At 53.9% G+C, this 22006-nt stretch overlaps 1 protein-coding gene across 1 annotated transcript; it reads left to right on the top strand.

The window, feature by feature from the left end:
• Positions 1–300: 300 nt before the first annotated feature.
• On the top strand, positions 301–21225 carry AKAP17A (A-kinase anchoring protein 17A). Its single transcript, XM_038757134.1, has 9 exons — positions 301–335; positions 7143–7921; positions 9080–9228; positions 13004–13244; positions 14605–15467; positions 15538–15798; positions 16280–16385; positions 19692–19703; positions 21103–21225. Exons 2-9 carry the CDS (start codon positions 7160–7162, stop codon positions 21223–21225), a joined length of 2517 nt encoding a protein of 838 aa, XP_038613062.1. The 5' UTR covers positions 301–335; positions 7143–7159.
• Positions 21226–22006: the final 781 nt, after the last annotated feature.

Below are 22006 nucleotides of genomic sequence, written 5' to 3'. Positions count from 1 at the left end.
GGAGGCTTTGCGGCTCCACCTGCCCTTGGGCCCGGTGAGGGGGGGGGTTCACGGAAGGGTTTTCCCCGCGCCGGCCTGTAGGCGGCGCTGTGGGCGGGGCGTACTGCGGCTGCGCGCCGGGGGCGAGGAAAGGGGGGGACGACGTCCGTGCGTCGCGCGCCAGGGCGCCGGTTGGCCGACGTGCGCCGGAAGTGCGTCACGCGCACGGGGGGCGCGGTCACGTGAGCGGGGTGGCGGCCGAGGCCCAACGCCAACGGGCCCTGGGGGGGGTCGGAGGTCAGAGGTCAGGGGTCACGGAGGCCCCCCGGCAGCGGGGGAGACACCCCCAGGCCCCGGTGAGTGCCCCCCTGAGGGGAGGAGCTGTGGTGTGTTTGTGTGGGAGGTGGGGGCGTCTAATAAGTGCCTTTATTAGTATTTATTCCTTATTTATGGGTGTCGGGGGGAGGAGGGTCATGATGATGATGATGATGATGGCATGGACTAAGCGCTTACTATGTGCCAAGCACCGTTCTAAGCACTGGGGAAGTTACAAGGTGATAAGGTTGTCCCTCAGGGGGGCCTCCCAGTCTTCATCCCCATTTTACAGATGAGGGAACTGAGGCCTAGTGAAGTGACGTAATAATAATAATGGCATGTATTAAGCGCTTACTATGTGCCAAGCACCGTTCTAAGCGCTGGGGAGGTTGCAAGGTTGTCCCCCGGGGGGCTCCCAGTCTTCATCCCCATTTTACAGATAAGGTAACTGAGGCCTAGTGAAGTGACATAATAATAATAATGGCATGTATTAAGCGCTTACTATGTGCCAAGCACCATTCTAAGCACTGGGGAGGTTGCATGGTTGTCCCCCGGGGGGCTCCCAGTCTTCATCCCCATTTTACAGATGAGGGAACTGAGGCCCAGTGAAGCGACGTAATAATAATAATGGCATTTATTAAGCGCTTACTATGTGCCAAGCACCGTTCTAAGCGCTGGGGAGGTTGCCAGGTTGTCCCCCGGGGGGGGGGCTCCCAGTCTTCATCCCCATTTTACAGATAAGGTAACTGAGGCCTAGTGAAGTGACATAATAATAATAATGGCATGTATTAAGCGCTTACTATGTGCCAAGCACCATTCTAAGCACTGGGGAGGTTGCATGGTTGTCCCCCGGGGGGCTCCCAGTCTTCATCCCCATTTTACAGATGAGGTAACTGAGGCCTAGTGAAGTGACATAATAATAATAATGGCATGTATTAAACGCTTACTATGTGCCAAGCACCATTCTAAGCACTGGGGAGGTTGCATGGTTGTCCCCCGGGGGGCTCCCAGTCTTCATCCCCATTTTACAGATGAGGGAACTGAGGCCCAGTGAAGCGACGTAATAATAATAATGGCATTTATTAAGCGCTTACTATGTGCCAAGCACCGTTCTAAGCGCTGGGGAGGTTGCCAGGTTGTCCCCCGGGGGGGGCTCCCAGTCTTCATCCCCATTTTACAGATGAGGTAACTGAGGTCTAGTGAAGTGACGTAATAATAATAATGGCATTTATTAAGCGCTTACTATGTGCCAAGCACCGTTCTAAGCGCCGGGGTGGTTACGTGTTTATTATTCTTTTAATTCACTTATTTTGTTTGTACATATTCTGTTTATTTTGTTAATATGTCTTGTTTTGTTGGCCGTCTCCCCCGTCTAAACTGTGAGCCCACTGTTGGGTAGGGACCGCCTCTATATGTTGCCGACTTGTACTTTTCAAGCGCTTAGTACAGTGCTCTGCACACAGTAAGCGCTCAATAAATACGACTGAAGGAATGAGTGAATGAAAGGTTGTCCCACGGGGGGCTCCCAGTCTTCATCCCCATTTTACAGATGAGGTAACTGAGGCCCAGTGAAGTGACATAATAATAATAATAATGGCATTTATTAAGTGCTTACTATGTGCCAAGCACCGTTCTAAGCGCTGAGGAGGTTGCAAGGTTGTCCCACGAGGGGCTCCCAGTCTTCATCCCCATTATATAGATAAGGGAACTGAGGCCCAGTGAAGTGACATAATAATAATGGCATCTAGTAAGCGCTTACTATGTGCCAAGCACCGTTCTAAGCGCTGGGGAGGTTGCAAGGTTGTCCCCCGGGGGGCTCCCAGTCTTCATCCCCATTTTATAGATGAGGGAACTGAGGCCCAGAGAAGTGAAGTGACTTAATAATAAGAATGGCATTTATTAAGCGCTTACTATGTGCCAAGCACTGTTCTAAGCGCTGGGGAGGTTACAGGGTGATCAGGTTGTCCCCCGGGGGCTCACAGTCTTCATCCCCATTTTACAGATAAGGTCACTGAGGCACAGAGAAGTCAAGTGACTCGCCCAAAGTCGCACAGCTGACAATTGGCAGAGCCGGGATTTGAACCCACGACCCCTGGCTCCCAAGCCCGGGCTCTTTCGACTGAGCCACGCTGCTTCTCGGGGTGGGGGTGGGGTGTCGGGGTGAGGGGGATGTGTGAATGTGTTTATGTGTGTGTGTCTGGGAGGTGAGTGTGTGTGTTGGGGTGAGGGGGTGTGAATGTGTGTGTGTGTCAGGTGAGGGGGTGTGAATGTGTTTATGTGTGTGTGTCTGGGAGGTGAGAGTGTGTGTTGGGGTAAGGGGGTGTGAATGTATGTGTGTGTGTGTGTGTGTCAGGTGAGGGGGTGTGAATGTGTTTGTGTGTATCTGGGAGGTGAGAGTGTGTGTCGGGGTGAGGGGGTGAGAATGTGTGTGTGTCGGGTGAGGGGGTGTGAATGTTTGTGTGTCTGGGGGGTGAGGGGTGTGTGTTTGTGTCTGGGGGGTGAGGGGGCTGTGACTGTGTATTCATTTCATTCATTCATTCAATCGTATTTATTGAGCGTTTACTGTGTGCAGAGCACTGGACTAAGCGCTTGGGAAGTCCAAGTTGGCAGCATATAGAGACGGTCCCTACCCAACAGCAGGCTCACAGGCTAGAAGGGGGTGGGGGGGACAGACAACCAGACAAAATATATTAACAAAATAAAATAAGTAGAACCGTAAATATGTACAAGTAGAATAAATAGAGTAGTAAACCTGTGCAGACATCTATACAGGTGCTGTGGGGAGGGGAAGGAGGTAGGGCGGCGGGGATGGGGAGGGGGAGAGGAAAAAGGGGGCTCAGTGTGGGAAGGCCTCCTGGAGGAGGTGAGCTCTCAGAAGGGCTTTGCACTGAAGCACAGAGAAGTAAAGTGATTAAGGTCAGTTAAGTGATTTTCATTCACTCATTCAATCGTATTTATTGAGCGCTTACTGTGTGCAGAGCACTGTAGTAAGCACGTGGGAAGTACAAGTTGGCAACTTAGATTCTAGACTGTGAGCCCACTGTCGGGTAGGGACCGTCTCTATAAGTTGCCAACTTGGACTTCCCAAGCGCTCAGTACAGTGCTCTGCACACAGTAAGCGCTCAATAAATACGATTGAATGAACGAATGAACATGCCCAGAGCGTTTCTGTGTAGGTACCGGGGGTGTGAATATGTGCGTGTGTGTGTGTGTGTGTGTCTGGGAGGTGACTGTGAGCCCATTGTTGGGCAGGGACCGTCTCTGTATGTTGTCAACTTGTCCAGTGCTCTGCACACAGTAAGCGCTCAATAAATACGATTGAACAAAGGTGAGGGGGATGTGAATGGGTGTGTATGTGTGTCTTGGAGGGTGTGTGTGTACTGTGTGGATGTGCGGCATGGCAACTGTGCACAACCCGTTGGGACGGTTTTGCACAGATAAGACGGCTCCGCCGCCCATCTGCCGTATGACCTTCGGCAAGCCGCTTAAGTTCTCTGGGCCTCAGTTTCCTCATCTGCGAAATGGGGGTGAAGGCTGGGGGACAGACTGGGTCCAACCCGATCAGCTTGTATTAGCCCAAGCGCTTAGTACAGTGTTGGGCGTCCAGTGAGTGCTTAAAGTGCGTGTGCCTGGGGAGGTGTGGAGGGGTGTTTGGGTGGGTGGTGTGTTTGTGTGTAGGGGAGTGGGTAGGTGTGGGGGGTAGGTTATGGCGTGCGGTGTGTTTGTGGGTGTGTGGCGTGTGCGTGGTTGTGAGTTGAGTGTGTTGGCGGATGCGGAGGTGGATGCGTGGGTGGGTGTGGGGTTGTGAGGTGTATGTGTGCGTTGGTGGAGGTGTGGATGTGTGTCTAAAGTGCCCCATGGCACCGAAATGCACCCACCGGTGGGATTGATGGAGCACCTGCTGCGGGCAGAGCACTGTGCTAAGCGCCCGGGGGAGCCCAGCACAGCAGAGTCGCCAGGCACGGTCCCTGCCCAGCAAGGAGCCGACCGTTTAGATGACGGGGCTCGTCAGGCGGGTAGAGAAAGGCAGGCCCCGTGACTCGAAAAGCAAAAGGATCAAGTCAGCTAGTGGTCTCTGTTGAGCGCCTACCGTGTGCCGAGCACTGTACTGAGCGCTTGGGAGAGGACAGTACAACGGAGTTGGTGGGCGTGTTCCCTGCTCACTCGGTTCCGTTCTGCTCTATTTCCCGTGTCCCTAATCTACCACAACATCCATGTCCGACTGTAAACTCCTTGTGGTCAGGAATTACGTCTCCCCTCTCTCTAGTACCTTCCCGAGCGCTTAGTTCACTCCTCTGCCCACAGTAAGTGCTCAACATATAGTAGGAGCAGCGTGGCTCAGTGGAAAGAGCACGGGCTTGGGAGTCAGAGGTCGTAGGTTCGAATCCCCGCCCCGCCACTTTCATGCATTCATTCAGTCGTGTTTATTGAACGCTTACTGTGTGCAGAGCACTGTACTAAGCGCTTGGGAAGTACAAGTTGGCAACATATAGAGACGGTCCTGTGTGACCTTGGGGAAGCCACTTAACTTCTCTGGGCCTCAGTGACCTCATCTGTTTTAAAATGGGGATTAAGACCGTGAGCCCCACGTGGGACAACCTGCTCACCTTGTATCCCCCCAGAGATTAGAGCAGTGCTTTGGCACATAGTAAGCGCTTAACAAATGCCATCATTATTATTATATAAATACATATATATGCCATTTCCTATACATGCACACACATATATATATATGTATATGTATGTACATGTATATATAGATACCACTGATTGATCGTTGTTACTTTTGTCTACTTTTGTCAAGGGTTTATTATGTGCAAACACCGTACTAAGCACTGAGGTCCACTCAAGAGAAACAGGTTCCACATGGGGTTCGCTGTCTAAGTAGAAGGGAGATCGGGGACGGACTCCCCCGTTTTACAGGTGAGGAATCTGAGGCCCAGAGAAGTCAAGTGACTTGCCCAGGGTCACACAGCAGGCAGGTGGCAGAGTCGGGATTAGAATCCAAGCTCACAGTTCGTAAGGGAGAAGGAGAACAGCTGTTTTAATGTCCGGCTTTAAAGGAAGAATTACATTCCGGAGAGAGTATATCCCTAGAGTCGCCGTGAATCGGAAATGCCCCGACAGCACTTGGTGATGATAAAAATTGAAGGAGGAAACCGAGGCAGCGATGAGCACCGATCTGGCCAGGGTTCAGGAATATGTACTGAGCGCTTACAGTGTGCACAGCACTGGACCGAGCGCTCGGGAGAGTCCAGTACGACCCGTTCCCTGCCCGCAAAGAGCCGACGGAGTTTGTGCATCTTGGTGGTTTCCTTCGTGCCTTCTTTTTTTCCCCCCGGCACATAGAGGAGCCCCCGACCGAGCAAACGGAGCCCCCAAACCCCGTCACCGGACGCGATCTAGATTCATAAGCGCCTATAGGCTCTGCTTCTAAATTGGTTCTCATCAATCGTCAATCATCAGTCGTATTTATTGAGCGCTTACTATGTGCAGAGCACTGTTCTCGGAGCTAAACGGTTATTAGGCCTCGGATCAAAGGGTCCAACCGATCCTTTGTTCTTTGCCCTTTGTGGTGGATTCCTCAGGGCTCAGATAATTGAGTTTGGGGCCTTTTGTAGAACAATAATAATAATAAAAAAACCTCAGACCATTTAGTCCACGGCTGGACTCTGTAGCAGCAGCTTTTCAGCTTCCTCTTCCAGTCCAGATAGACTTTCCCCCCTGCCTAAAGTCAGTGGTATGTATTGAGCGCTTACTATATGCTGAGCCCTAGGTACAACTGAGTGGGCAGACGCGTTCAGTCTGGGGGGTGAGACGGACATTAATTAATTGAAATAAAGAAGTCATTTACGGCGTAAGGTTTGAAGCTCTACCTACCTAAGTGCTGTGGGCGCGGCGAGGATCAAATGGCCAAAGGTCAGAGATCAGAGAGCGAGCCAGGGAAAGGTCTGTGGCCCGGGGGAGTCAGAGGACCTGGGTTCTCCTCCCGGCCCCGCCTCTCCCGCGCCGTGCGACCTTGGGCGAGTCGCTTCACTTCTCTGCACCTCGGCGACCTCATCCGTAAAACGGGGGTTGAAGACTCTGACCGATCGACCGGCTTAGCTTCTACCTCCCTCAGCGCTTTAGGACAGTCCCTGGCATATAGCATTTAGACTGTGAGCCCACTGTTGGGTAGGGACTGTCTCTGTGTGTTGCCAATTTGTACTTCCCAAGCGCTTAGTACAGTGCTCTGCGCATAGTAAGCGCTCAATAAATACGATTGATTGATTGATTGATAGTAAGGGCTTTTTGTACTGGTTCAAAAGAAAAGAAGGCCTAATAGGGTGCATTAATCTGTGGATTGATTCCTCTGTCTCTCTCCCTCTCTCCCCATAACAATCTGTCAATTGACCGCCCCCTCTTCTCTTTCTGTTCCCTTCTCTCTGCTCCCACAATGGCCTGTTGATTGACTCTCTCGCTCTCTCCCCTCCCACAATGACCTGTCGCTTGACCCTGTCTTCTTGTTCTTCTTCTTCTTCTCCTCCTCCCCGCTCCTTCTCTCTCTCCGGGATCCCACAATGACCTGTTGATTTCTCTCTCCTCCCACAATGACCTGTTGATTGTCCCTTTATGGGGCTCTCTCTTCCACCCTCTCTCTCCCCTTCCCTCTCTCTCTGGGCTCCCACAATGACCTGTTGGTCGACACTGTCCCTCCTTTCTCCGCCCTCCCACAACTCCCTATCGACTGACGCTTTGTCTCTCTCGGCTTCCACAACGACCTGTTGATCGACTCTCTCTCTCTCTCTCTCCATCTCCGTCTCTTTCCCTCCGTCCGTTTGCGGGCGCCTTCCGCGTGACCCGACCAGGGCCGGGCGGCGGGGCCATGGCGGCGGCGACGATCGTGCACGACCCGTCGGAGGCGGTGGAGCTGTGCCCGCCGCAGGGGCTCTACCTGAAGCCCATCACCAAGATGACCATCAGCGTGGCCCTGCCCCAGCTGAAGCAGCCGGGCAAGTCCATCTCCAACTGGGAGGTGATGGAGCGGCTGAAGGCCATGGTCCAGGCCCACCAGTTCTCCACGCTGCGCATCTCCAAGAGCACCATGGACTTCATCCGTTTCGAGGGCGAGGTGGAGAACAAGAGCCTGATCCAGCCCTTCCTGGCCCGGCTGGACGGGAAGACGATCAAGCTGAGCGGCTTCTCGGACACGCTGAAGGTGCGGGCGGCCGAGTTCAAGACGGACTTCCCCACGCGCCACGACTGGGACTCCTTCTTCCGCGACGCGGAGGACATGAACGAGACCCTGCCCGGCGAGCGTCCGGACACCGTCCACCTGGGCGGGCTGCCCTGCAAGTGGTTCGCCCGCAAGGAGTCGGGCTCGGAGAAGCCCAGCGAGGCCGTGGTGGTGCGGGTCTTCGAGGCCTTCGGCGAGATCCGCACCGTGGACATCCCCATGCTGGACCCCTACCGGGAGGAGATGACGGGCCGCAACTTCCACACCTTCAGCTTCGGCGGCCACCTGAACTTCGAGGCCTACGTGCAGTACCGCGAGTACGCGGGCTTCGTCAAGGCCATGAACGCCCTGCGCGGCATGAAGCTCATGTACAAGGGCGACGACGGCAAGGCCGTGGCCTGTAACATCAAGGTGAGGGGCGGGGGGGGCGGGGGACGGGGCCCTGACGATCGTCTCCCCTTCCCCGGCGTTTTGTGCGGCACTCGGAGCGTGGGAAGCGCCTGACGGGTGCCGTCATCTTTTAGCGGCTCTTCCCAGCTCCCCGAAACCGTCCCCGTCCCGGGTGGGGATGTCAGTTGAGGAGTGGCACGGCGTCGTGGATGGAGCCCGGGCCCTAGGTGCAGAAGGCCGTGGGTCCTGAACCCGGCTCCGCCACTCGTCTGCTGGGCAACCTTGGGCAAGTCACGTCACGTCGCTTCTCGGGGCCTCGGTTCCCTCACCTGGAAAATGGGGATTGAGACTGTGAGCCCCTCCTGGGATAGGGACTGTGTCCAACCCGATTTTCTCGTACAGCGCTCGGTATGGTGTCTGGCACGTAGCGTTTAACAAATATCACAATCAATATTATAATTATTATTAGGGCTCACGTCCCCTGCTGATGAATGTCTTTTCCCCCCCCCCACACACACCTGCCTGAAGAAATGTTAACGCTTTGGTTTGAAGTAACCACCCCTAGCCTCCGAGCGGGGACCCCTAAATTTTGTTTTGGGAGCACACGACAGTCCTGGACTTGTCCAAATCCCCTCCCCGTCAATCCCATCCCCAGCACTCGTGATTTATAATAACAATAATAATTGTAATAATCGTGGTTATTAAGTGCTTACTATGTGCCGGGAACTGTACCGAGTGCCAGGGTGGTTACCAGCAAATCAGTCCCTGTCCCACGTGGGACTCGGTCTCAATCCCCGTTTTACAGACGAGGGAACTGAGGCCCAGAGAAGTGACTTGCCCAAGGCCCCTCAGCAGACAAGTGATGGAGCAGGGATTAGAACCCATGACCTCTGACTCTCTCCGCTGAACCACGCCGCTTCAGGTTGTACATTTGAAATAAGTCAAATGGCCAAAAGACCAAGTATTTTGGTCCGGAGATTTTAGACGTCACCTTAGGCTCATTCATTCAGTCGTATTTATGGAGCACTTACCGGGTGCAAAGCACTGTACTACGCACTCGGGAGAGCGCGACGGAACAAGAAACGGACACATTCCCTGGGCACGGTGAGCTTACGTGGTCTGTTTTTAGTTCTCCCCCCCGACAGACCCCTGTTCATTTATCCCGTTTGCGTCGGCCAGGTGTCTTTTGACTCCACGAAACATCTGAGCGATGCGTCGATTAAAAAACGGCAGCTGGAGAGGCGGAAGCTTCAGGAGCTGGAGCAGCAACGAGAGGAGCAGAAACGGAAGGAGAAGGAAGCGGAAGAAAGGCAGAAGGAGGAGGAGAGGTACACGGACGCGTTTCTGCTCAGTCAGTCAGTGGTCTGATCTCTAATAATAATGGCATTTAAGCACTTACTATGTGCAAAGCACTGTTCTAAGTGCTGGGGGGATACAAGCTGATTTTGTTGTCCCACTGGGGGCTCACAGTCTTCATCCTTCTAGACTGTGAGCCCACTGTTGGGTAGGGACTGTCGCTATATGTTCCCAACTTGTACTTCCCAATTGCTTAGTACAGTGCTCTGCACACAGTAAGCGTTCAATAAATACGATTGATTCATTCATCCCCATTTTACAGATGAGGTAACTGAGGCTCAGAGAAGTGAAGTGAGTTGCCCAAAGTCACACAGCAGGTGTGTGGTGGAGAGGGGATTCGAACCCATGACCTCTGACTCCAGAGCCCGGGCTCTTTCCACTGAGCCACGCTGCTTCTCTAGCCGTCAGCTTGTCTCTACACTGTCAGTCTGTCGCTAGACGGGCAGCCCCTCCGTCTCCAGACGGGCGGAGTCTCCCATTCATTCAGTCGTATTTATTGAGCGCTTACCGTGTGCAGAGCACTGGACTAAGTCCAAGTGGGCAACATCTAGAGACGGTCCCTACCCAACAGCGGGCTCACAGTCTGGAAGGGGGAATCAGACGACACAACAAAGCATATTAACAAAATTAAATAAATAGAATAAATATGTACAAATAAAATAACTAACTAAATGGAGGCAGCCTGCCCGTGTCTAGACGGGCAGCATCTCTAGATGGTCAACCTGTCTGTCTCTAGATAATCAGCGTCTCTGGACGATCAGCCCATCTCTCTTTAGACGGTGAGTCTTTGCATCTCTAGACGGCCCTTTATGGGCGGGGAACGTGACTGCTAATTCTGTTGTTTGTGCGTCTCCTAATTAGTTCGCTGCTCTGCACGTAGTAAGCGCTCGATAAGTCCCGTTGACTGACTGACCGACTGACTGACGGGTATTTATTGAGTACTTACCCCGTGCAGGGCACCGAACCAAGCACTTGGAGAAAGTACGGGAAGGTTGGTGGACGTGAATCCTTGCCCACAAAAATAATAATAATAATAATGATGGTATTAAGTGCTTACTATGTGCAAAGCACTGTTTTAGTAATAATAATAATGATGGCATTTATTAAGCCATCACTTATTTATCATTTATCATCATCATTTATTAAGCCTTTCTATGTGCAAAGCGCTGTTCCAAGCGCTGGGGAGGTTACAAGGCGATCAGGTGGTCCCACGGGGGGGGCTCACAGCCTTCATCCCCATTTTGCAGATGAGGGAACTGAGGCCCAGAGAAGTGAAGTGACGCGCCCAAAGTCACCCCGCTGACAGTTGGCAGAGCCGGGATTTGAACCCATGACCTCTGACTCCAAAGCCCGGGCTCTCTCCGCGGAGCCACGCTGCTTCAGCCTCCAGTCTGCAGGGGCGCTTAGGAAAGGCCACTCGCTTGCCCTTGGCGTTGCGTGGGCGGGCGGTCTCGAGGGCGACGTGTTCGACCTCCTTGATGCAGCAGCGTCCTGGTGGCCGTGGTTGCGTGGTGGTGCCCCTCGAGAAATCCCCGGTGTGGACGAGGGGCGGGGGCGAGCGGCGGCGTGGGCCTGGTCCGTGCCCCCACCCTACCACGGGTCAGCGTCCAAGACCCCGGAGGATCCATCCACGAGCGGTGTAGTGAGCGCCCGGGCGTTCCCGGAGGGTCGAACGGTCAGCAGCCAGCGGTGGGGTCAGGAAGCAGGCAACTCGGAGGCCGGGAAGCGGATCGGATCACGGTCGCATCCGGATTCCCTCCCCTTTTTCTTTTTCCTACAGGAAGCGCTTACCACACGCCAGCCACCGTGCTACTGTCGCTACTAATAATAAATGATGGTATTTGTTAAGCGCTTACTGTGTGCCAAGCCCTGCTCTAAACGACGGGATAGGTACAAGGTTATCAGGTGGGGCTCACCAAGTGGGGCCGTTTTACAGGTGAGGCAGCTGAGGCACAGAGAAGTTGAGTGAGGTGCCCAAAGTCACACAGCTGACACGTGGCGGAGCCGGGATTAGAACCCACGACCTCTGACTCCCAAGCCTGTGCTCTTTGCACTAAACCACACTGTCGTCCCCGTCCCCCCCCAAAAAAAAATATAATTGTGGTATTTAAGTGCTTACTGTGTGCCGGGCACTGTACTGAGTACCATGGTGGATCCAAGCAAATTGGGTTGGACACAGTCCCTGTCCCATGTGGGGCTCCCAGTCTCAATCCCCATTTTACAGAGGAGGGAACTGAGGCACAGAGAAGTGAAGTGACTTGCCCAAAGTCACACAGCCGACAAGTGGCAGAGCCAGGATTAGAACCCACAACCTCTGACTCCCAAGCCTGTGCTCTTTCCACTAAACCACACTGCCGTTCCCCCTCCCCCCCCCCCCCAAGAGAAAAATATAATTGTGGTATTTAAATGCTTACTGTGTGCTGGGCACTGTACTGAGTACTATGGTGGATCCAAGCAAATTGGGTTGGACACAGTCCCTGTCCCATGTGGGGCTCCCAGTCTCAATCCCCATTTTACAGAGGAGGGAACTGAGGCTCAGAGAAGTGAAGTGACTTACCCAAAGTCTCAAAGCAGACAAGTGGCGGAGCCAAGATAGGTAGGTACAAGCCTTTCAGGTTCACTCATTCATTCAGTCGTATTTATTGAGCGCTTACTGTGTGCAGAGCACTGTACTAAGCGCTTGGGAAGTACAAGTTGGCAACAAATAGAGACGGTCCCTACCCAACTGTGGGCCCACAGTCTAGAAAGTTGACGATGATGGTGTCTGTTAAGCGCTCAACATGTCGAGCACTTTTCGATCATTGATTCATCTTTATTCATTCAGTCATTGTCATTCAGTCGTATTTATTGAGCGCTTACTGTGTGCAGAGCACTGGACTAAGTGCTTGGGAAGTACAAGTTGGCAACATATAGAGACGGTCCCTACCCAACAGTGGGCTCAGGGTCTAGAAGGGGAAGACAAAGAACAAAACAACATATTAACAAAATAAAATAAATAAAATAAACATGTACAAATAAAATAGAGTAATAAATACGTACAAACATATACATATATATCTTTATTGAGCACTTACTATTTCCAGAGCACTGCTCTGAGCGCTTGGGAGAGTACAGTATAACCATAAAGACTTCTCTGAGCGCTGAGGTAGGTTGGACACGGTCCGTGTCCCATATGGGGTCATCGTCTTCTCCCCTTCTTCCTTCAATCGTATTTATGGAGCGTTTACTGTGTGCAGAGCACTGTACTAAGCGCTTGGGAAGTACAAATCGGCAACATATAGAGATGGTCCCTACCCCACACCCCATTTTACAGGTGAGGGAACTGAGGCCCAGAGAAGCGAAGGGACTGGCCCTCCTCCTCCCCATCCCCCCCGCCTTACCTCCTTCCCCTCCCCACAGCACCTGTATATATGTATATATGTTTGTACGGATTTATTACTCTATTTGTACATATTTATTCAATTTATTTTATTTTGTTAATACGTTTTGTCTTGTTCTCTGTCTCCCCCTTCTAGACTGTGAGCCCGCCGTTGGGTAGGGACCGTCTCTAGATGTTGCCAACTTGGACTTCCCAAGCGCTTAGTCCAGTGCTCTGCCCACAGTAAGCGCTCAGTAAATACAATTGAATGAATGAATGAAGTGGCAGAGCCGAGATTAGACCCGTTCGCAGCAAGCGCCCAGGAAATGCGATGGACCGAATGAAAGGGGTGCCCGGATGGCGTTTGACGTTTCATCCGTTTGATTTAGGAAGCAAAAGGAACTGGAGGAATTGGAAAAAGAGCGGAAGCGGGAAGCCAAGCTCCGGAAGCGAGAGCAGAAGCAAAAAGCCCGGGAAACCCGCCGCAACCAGAAGAAGCTGGAGAAGATCCAGGCGGAGGAGCAGAAGAAACTCCAGGAGAAGATCAAGCTCGAAGAAAGGAAGCTCCTCTTGGCTCAGAGGAATCTGCAGTCCATAAGGCTAATTGCCGAGCTGCTGAGCAGAGCAAAGGTACAAAAGGAAAAGCAAAGTGGCCCCTCTCACCCCCGGGCCTTGAATTTCGAGGTGGTGATCACACCCCTCCTCCCCTCAGTCAATCAGTGGCATTTATTGAGCACCTCTCCCGTGCAGACCACTGTAATATTCATAATGATAATTCTGGTACTGGTTAAACGCTACATGCCAAGCACTGTTCTAATCATCAATCATCAATCGTATTTATTGAGCGCTTACTGTGTGCAGAGCACTGTACTAAGCGCTTGGGAAGTACAAATTGGCAACATATAGAGACAGTCCCTACCCAACAGTGGGCTCACAGTCTAAAAGCGCTAAGCGCTGGGGAGGTTACAAGGTTGTCCCACGTGGGGCTCCCAGTCGTAATCCCCATTTTCCAGATGAGGTAACGGAGGCCCAGAGAGGTGCAGTGATTGGCCCGAAGGTCACACAGCAAACCGGTGGCGGAGCAGCGATTAGAACTCAGGTCCTTCTGATACTTGGGCCCGGGCTCTAGCCACTAAGCCACGCCGCTTGTCACTTACCAAGCACTTGGGAGAGTCCAATACAGCAGAATGGGTAGACTTGTTCCCCGCCCACAGAGGGGAAGGCAGACTGCCAAGCGCTCAGTCCAGTGCTCTGCACACAGTAAGTGCTCAATAAATACCGACTGACTGACGTGACCAGAAAGAAGTCGGTTACGGACAAATGGACGTAAGGGCCGTAGGGCTGAGGGGGAGAGGGTTTGGGGCCAGAGGTCGTAGTCGAGGCCACGGGAGCGAATGAAATGTCCTTGGGAAGGGGCGTAGATGGAGAAGAGAAGGGGACCCAGAACTGAGCCTTGAGGGACCCCCGGAGATGGGGGGTGGGAGGCGGAGGAGGAGACCGAGAAGGAGCGGCCCGAGAGAGAAGAGGAAAACCGGGAGAGGACGGAGTCGGCGAAGCCGAGGTTGGCTGACGTTTCCGGGAGAAGGGGGCCGAGTGGTCGGGGAGGATTAGGACGGAGCGGAGGCCGTTGGATTTGGCGAGAAGATCGTCGGTGACCTTCGAGAGGGCCGTTTCTGCCGAGTGAAGGGGACGGAAGCCCGATCGGCGGGGGTCCCAGAGAGAATCGGAGGAGAGGGATCTGGGACGGCGGGTGTAGACGACTCGCCGAAGGAGTTGGGAGAGGAGCGGTAGGGGAGTGGCCGGAGGGAGCCGTGGGGTCCCATTTTCCAGATGAGGGAACGGAGGCCCGGAGAAGGGAGGCCACGTGCCCGAGGTCACCCGGCAGACGGGTCCTCCCGGCTCCCAGGCCCCGGGAGGCGCCGTCGGTCGGGGCGGGGCGGTGGGGAGCCCCCCCGCCAACGGCCCTCCCTGTCCCCGTTGGGTGTCGCAGGCGGCCAAGGTGGCGGAGCGGGAGCAGACGGAGGAGCGCGTGCGGGCTGAGCGGGAGCGGCAGGTGCAGGAGGCGGAGCTGCGGCGCGTGGAGGAGGAGAAGGAGCGCGCCCTGGGCCTCCACAGGAAGGAGCAGGAGCTCCGCCAGCGCCTCATCCACATCCTGCTCAGCAAGAGGGCCCGGCCCCCGCGGCCCCCGCCGGCGGACCAGCGGCCCGAGCCCGGGGACCAGGAGGAGGAGGAAGCCGCGGGCCGGCAGCGAGGCGCCCACCCCACCGCCCCCTCCATCCAGGCCCTCGTGGGCCACCTGGCTCAGCTGTACCGCCGGGAGATGATGGCGGCGGCCGCCGCGACGGCGGCCGCCCCCTCCCCGTCCCCCTCGCCCGCCGGGGCCGGCCCGCCGGGCCCCGAGCCCCCCAGGCCCTGCCCCGGCGTCCTGGCCTGCATCCCCGCCAACGCCCAGCCGCCCAAGGGGGCCGGCGCCGAGCCCGGCGGGCCCCTCAAGGAGCCGCCGCCCGCCCTGGGGGCCGCCCCGGCCCCCGCCCCTCCGGCCGAGCCGGGCAAGTGTAACCGGGAGCCGGGCCGGGCCGAGGGCCGGGAGGACAGCCGCAAGCGCCCCCGGAGCCGCGACGGGAGGCCCGGCGACCGCCGCCGCGGTGGCGGGGATGGGGCCGAGGACCACGACGACGACGAGAGGCGGAGGAAGGAGCGGAGGCCGCGCGGGCGAGGCCCCAGCCCCCGGAGGAGGAGCGGCAGCCGCGGCGGCCGGCGGGAGCGGACCACCCCGCGCCGGGACCGCGCCAGAAAGACCGCCCGGCGCCGCCAGTCCCGCTCCCTCAGCAGGCACAGGAGCGCCTGGACGAGGTAGTGCCGGCCATCTTCCCCGACCTCCTCCTCCTCCTCTTCCTCCTCCTCTTCCTCCCCGCGCCCGCAGGACGCAAGTCTCCGGGCCGGCGACGGATTTGGCGGAACCAGGGGCCTCCCGGACGCAAGCCGCAGCCCCCGACGTGTCAAAGGGCGCCTCGCCTTTTTTCCTTTTTTTCCCCGGTGGGGTCTTTTCTTCTTCGCGGGGGGCGGCGGTTTTATTTTTTAAAACCCGAACCGGACAGATACCAGCCCGCCACGCCGTCCAAGGGGCCCCGGTGGGAAAACCGGAGACGGGGCGGCCCCCCTCCGCCGTCACGGACGGCCCGTGGTCACGGGCCCGACTCCTTTCGGGTCGGAAACCCTTTTTTCTAAGTCTCCGTCACTTCCAAAAGGCTGACTTTTTAAAGCTGAAACGAACCTGGGGCGGGGAAGAAGCAAATCGATCAGGTTTCATCTGCAGTAGGACATTAGCGTGGGTGTTTTCTATTATTTTTCTTCCCCCACCCGCCCACCCCGCCTGCCCGGAGCCATGTCGCTCAATTATTTTTACTCTCAACACGCGGCTCGAGGCAACGGAACCATCAAGTGTGTCTTCCGCCCTCCGGCTTCAAAAACGAAGCCCCGGCGATCCGGAAACACAGCTCGAATTTCATCCCGAGTGGCGATTCTTCCGGGTTGCGTTTCCACGGTGCCCCCCCGCCGTCTCCACACACCCCAAATCCCCGTTTTCGTATTTAAGAACATTAAAACCTTGGAAACCGTAGCCCGGGTCCTCTCGTCCGTGGACTCAGACCACACACGCCCTTTAGGCCGCGATCGGACGGCACTCAGGTGGACGCCGCGGGCGAGCGACGGGTGGGTCGCGCTTTTCACGCGGCCTCACCCTGTTTCAGCCGCCCTCCCGCCCGGTTCACGGTAAGGACCTTCATCCCCGCCCGGCTTCCCCGAACCAGAAGGCGACCAGCCCGCGTCCTCGTCAGTGGACCGATCGGTGGTATTTATTGAGCGCTTCCCGTGCGGCCGAGTGCTCGGGAGAGGACGGTCCGGCCGAATTAGCCTTCTCCCTCTTTCTCCTAGCCTCGCTGAAACCCCTTAACCAGCCGACGGATCCTCGAGGGGGGAGGGAGTTTGTAGAACCGCTGACTGATACGTGACAACGTGCTTTATATTTTATTAAAGTTTTGAGAAGTAGCTTTTTTTTTTTTTCCCTAAATTTTCTCTTTCCTCCCCCACCGCAACGAAGGGCGGGCCGTCTGGCCCGCTGAAGCATCGCGTCCTGTACGCTCACTGGAGACTTTGTCACGGATCGGTCCTTCGGGGCGCAGTAGGAAAGTACAACAGAAGCCAAACCTCGAGGGACGATGGGCGTATAGGCATTCGATCGTATTTAGCACCGACTGTTCGGGACACTGTACTGAGCGTTTGGGAGAGGACGATAGAACAATAACATTCCCTGCCCGCGACCAGCTTGCAGTGTAGAGGGGGAGACAGACATTAATAGTAATCGATAGTGGAAAGCGCCGGGGCCTCGGAGTCAGAAGTCAATCAATTAGTCGTATTTATCGAGCACGTATAGTGTGCAGAGTGCTGTACTGAACGTGTAGGAGAGGACAGCAGAACGGACGCATTCCCTGGCCACGATGACAGACGAGAGCTTGCCAGGTGTTATTCTATGCGCTGGGGTGAATACGAGCAAATCGGGACGGACACGGTCCCTAGCCCACATGGGACTCGCAGTCTCAATCCCCACTTTTCAGATGGGGTCACTGAGGCCCAGAGAAGCGAAGCGACTTGCCCAAGGTCACACAGCAGACAAGGGGCGGAACCTGGGCTTGAACCCATCATCTCTCAGCTCCCGAGGCCAAACTGGAGGTGCAGACTGCAAGCCCCCAGTGAGTCCAACTTCACTAGTTCGTATCCACCCTGGCACTTGGAACGGTTCCCGGCGTGGACCGAGTGCTTAAAAGATGTCACGGAAAGGAACGAGAGGTGGAAATCCGAAAGGATTCCGAGGGACGGGATCTCAGGATGAGAAGCGACGGAGAGAGGGAGGAAGACTGATCACCCAGAAGGCTTCTCGAGGCCTGCCTGGGTGGTCAGCTGTCTGGAAAATGTTTCACTGGAGGATCAGCGTGGCCCTAGGGGCTAGAGCCCGGGCTTGGCAGTCTGAGGACCCGGGTTCTAATTCCGATTCCCACCGCGCGTCAGCCGTGTGACCTTGGGTAAGTCATTTCACTCTTTTGGCCCTCAGTTGCGTCATCTACAAAATGGATATTAGTAGGGACTGTCTATATGTTGCCAACTTGTACTTCCCAAGCGCTTAGTCCAGTGCTCTGCACACAGTGAGCGCTCAATAAATACGATTGATTGATTCAGTCGTATTGAGCTCTCACTGTGTGCACAGCACTGGACTAAGCGCTCGGGAAGTACAAGTCGGTAACATACAGAGACGGTCCCTACCCAACAACGGGCCACATCGCCCCGTCCCCCTCCCGAGTAAACTGTGAACGTCATGAGGGGCAGAGCCTGTGTAGGACTTAAAATACCTGAAACCCACCACAGTGTTTAGCGCAGCCCTCAGTATATACCGTAATTTTCAAATGAAACTCGGGAGCAGCATGGCCTAGTGGGGAAAGCCCGGACCTGGGATTCAGAACCACCTGGGTCAATCAATCAATCGTATTGAGCGCTTACTGTGTGCAGAGCACTGTACTAAGCACTTGGGAAGTACAAGTCGGTGACATATAGTCCCTACCCGACAGTGGGCTCACGGTCTAAATCCTAATTTGCCTGATTTGACTGCCGTGTGACCTGGGCAAGTCACTTCAACTTCTCTGGCCCCCTGCTACCTCATCGTCAATCGTATTTATTGAGCACTTACTGTGTGCAGAGCACTGTACTAAGCGCTTTACCTCATCTGTAAAAACGGGATGAAGACTGTGAGCCTCTTGTGGGACAGCGACTCTGTTCCACCTGATTTGCTCGTCTCCACCCTGGCGCTTAGTATACTGCCCGGCACGTAGTAAGCCCTGAATAAATACCGTTTAAAAACACACGCAACATGCCAGTTTCCCAAATGAGCAGCTTTTAGTGGGAGCCTGTTCGGTCCTTGATAAAACGTGAACGCTTGATCTCCACTGTTGAATTCATCTCCACCTAATCCCTGTAAATCTCTCGGGGGGAGTCAGAGGCCGTCCCCGAGAAGGTTTAATACTTCATTCATTCAATTGTATTTATTGAGCGCTTACTGTGTGCAGAGCACTGTACTAAGCGCTTGGGAAGTACAAGTTGGCCGCACTGGACTTACAGGCTTAATCCCCATTTTACAGATCATCATCATCAATCGTATTTATTGAGCGCTTACTGTGTGCAGAGCACTGTACTAAGCGCTTGGGAAGTACAAGTTGGCCGCACTGGACTTACAGGCTTAATCCCCATTTTACATCATCATCATCATCATCTTCAATCGTATTTATTGAGCGCTTACTGTGTGCAGAGCACTGTACTAAGCGCTTGGGAAGTCCAAGTTGGCAACATACTTCAGTTACAGATGAGGTAACTGAAGCACAGAGAAGTGAAATGACTGGCCCAAGGTCACAAAGCAGACAAGCAGCAGAGGCGGGACTAGAACCCTAGACTGTGAGCCCGGTCCCTACCCAACAGTGGGCTCACAGTCTAGAAGGGGGAGACAGGCACCAAAACAAAACATATTAACAAAATAAAATAAATAGAATAAATATGTACAAATTAAATAAGTAAATAGAGGCAGCCTGTCTGTCCCTAGAAGGTCAGCATCTCTAGATGGTCAGCCTGTCTGTCTCTCGATAATCAGCGTCTCTAGACGATACTTCTTTTTGGCTGATCCTGTGAAAATCAGAGGATAAAACTTTCGTGCTCTGCACACAGTAAGCGCTCAATAAATACGATTGATTGATTGATTTCACGGGGTTTTTTCTCTTGTGGGATTCGAGTTAAGTGCTGACATCAAATGAGAAGAATTTATGCTCCCCTGTCCAACCCGGTCTGCTCATATCTACCCCTGTGTTTAGAGCAGTGCCTGGCACGTAGTAAGCGCTTAATAAATGCCACGATTACTATTATTTATTTTTTATTATTGTTAACATTACCCCTAGCCATAGATGACAGGCCATAGATGACCCTCCCCTCCATTCGGAAGAATGTAACGCTTATTGAAACGAAAATTTCCTCTCTGGCCCGCAGGTGCACCTCAAAGTCAGTGGCTCACGTCGTCTTGAAGCACATTTTCATCTCACCGATCAGTTAATCGATGGTATTTATTGAATGCTTACTATTTATTGAACGCTCAGCGTCCTGAGCTTTGGGGAGAGTGCAGTACGAGATAATTAGCAGACACGTTCCCTGCTCGGATTGAGAGCACTCCATCTCTGATTGTATTTGTTAAGCGCTTACTGTATATACTGAATCCTGTGGTAAGCACTGGGGTAGATTCGCTATATTCAAGTAATTTATAATCAAGTTTATTGAGCACTTACCATGTGCAGAGCATCGTACTAAGCGCTTGGGAGAGAATGAGATGAGAGGTTTCCTGCCCCCAAAGAAGCAGATCAGATGCAATCCCTGTCCCCCGTGGGGCTCACAGTTTAAAGGGGAGAGGAAAACGGTTTTTAATCCTCGTTCTGGAGGTGAGGAAACTGAGGCACAGAGAAGCAGCACGGGCCTAGTGGATAGAGCCCGGGCTCGGGAGTCAGGAGGACTTGGGTTCTAATGGCCACACCCCCGCTGGCCTGCTGGGGAGCCTTAGCCAAGTTGCTTCACTTCTCTGTGCCTCATTTCCGTCATCCGTTATCCCGGCTCTGCCAGTTGTCAGCTGTGTGACTTTGGGCAAGTCACTTAACTGCTCTGGGCCTCAGTTACCTCATCTGTAAAATGGGGATGAAGGCTGTGAGCCCCACGTGGGACAACCTGATTACCTTGTAACCTCCCCAGCGCTTAGAACAGTGCTTTGCACATAGTAAGCGCTTAATAAATGCCATCATCATTATTATTATTATTATCCGTAAATGGGGATTCATTCATTCATTCCGTTGTATTTGTTGAGCGCTTACTGTGTGCAGAGCACTCTACTAAACGCTTAGGAAGTACACATCGGCAACATTAAGACTGTGAGCCCCGAGTGGGACAGGGACTGTGTCCACTGTGAGCCCCAAATGGGACAGGGACTGTGTCCAGCCCGATTTACTGGCATCCACCCCGGCTCCTATTAATAATAATAATGGCATTTTATTAAGCGCTTACTATGTGCAAAGCACTGTTCTAAGCGCTGGAAGGATACAGGGTGATCAGGTTGTCCCACGGGGGGCTCACAGTCAATCCCCATTTTACAGATGAGGGAACTGAGGCACAGAGAAGTGAAGTGGCTTGCCCAAAGTCAGCTGACAGTTGGCGGAGCCGGGATTTGAACCCATGACCGCTGACTCCAAAGCCCGGGCTCTTTCCACTGAGCCACGCTGCTTCTACTACAGTGCCTGGCACATAGTATGTGCCTAACAGACACCAACATTATCATTAGTTTGATGGCTCTTAAATCATGCGGGGAGACAGCTCACAGATCCAACCGGAGCTTTTTAAATGGATTCCCCATTTCCGTAAGGAGATACTCATCTTGGATAATCCAGATCTAGACGGGATGAAGGTCAGATGCTGGAGGGATTCTGGTTTTAACTCGGAAATCCCGGATCTTCTTAAAGGAGCCCCAGCCTCCCCTAAGCCGTAGTGGGCAGAGATGCAGGCGTATTTGCTGAGCACTTACAGTGTGCACTAAGCGCTCGGGAGGGTCCAATACAACAGAGTTGGTAGACACTTTCTCTGCCCACAAGGAGCTTATAGTCTAGAGGGAGAGGCGGGAGTTAATAGAACTGAATAAATTATGGATATGGACACGAGTGCCTCAGGGAGGATTCATTCATTCATTCAATCGCATTTATTGAGCACTTACTGTGTGCAGAGCACTTTACTAAGCGCTTAGCACTGTACTAAGCAAGCTGTCCACGATGATGATGGTATTTGTTAAGCACCAAGTATGTGTCAGGCACTGTCCTAGGCACTGGGGTAGATTTGAGATCATCAGGCCGGATGCAGCTCGCCGTTTTAATCCCCGTTTCAGAGATGAGGCGACCAAGGTACGAAGAAGTGACTTGCCCAAGGTCACCCAGCAGACCAGCGGTGGAGCCGGGATTAGAACCCAGGTCCTTCTGGTTCCCAGGCCCGGGCTGTGGCCACTACTACCTCTGGCCCTGATCCCAACCCTTACCCTAACTCTGGCTCTGGTCCTAACCCTAACTCAAACATACCCCAAACCCTGATCCTAACCCTGCAACTCCAACATTATCCGCGCCCTCGCCCCATCCTAACCCTAACCCTGTAACCCTCCCCGACCCCCCAGCCTTCCGGCTATCTCTTAATAATAATAATAATAATAATAATAATAATGGCATTTATTAAGCGCTTACTATGTGCAAAGCACTGTTCTAAGCGCTGGGGAGGTTACAAGGTAA

Source organism: Tachyglossus aculeatus, chromosome 15, assembly GCF_015852505.1.
Source record: "Tachyglossus aculeatus isolate mTacAcu1 chromosome 15, mTacAcu1.pri, whole genome shotgun sequence".
NCBI lineage: Eukaryota > Metazoa > Chordata > Mammalia > Monotremata > Tachyglossidae > Tachyglossus > Tachyglossus aculeatus.
Note: the sequence above shows the minus strand (reverse complement) of the source record. Positions and strands in the feature narration are given on the sequence as shown.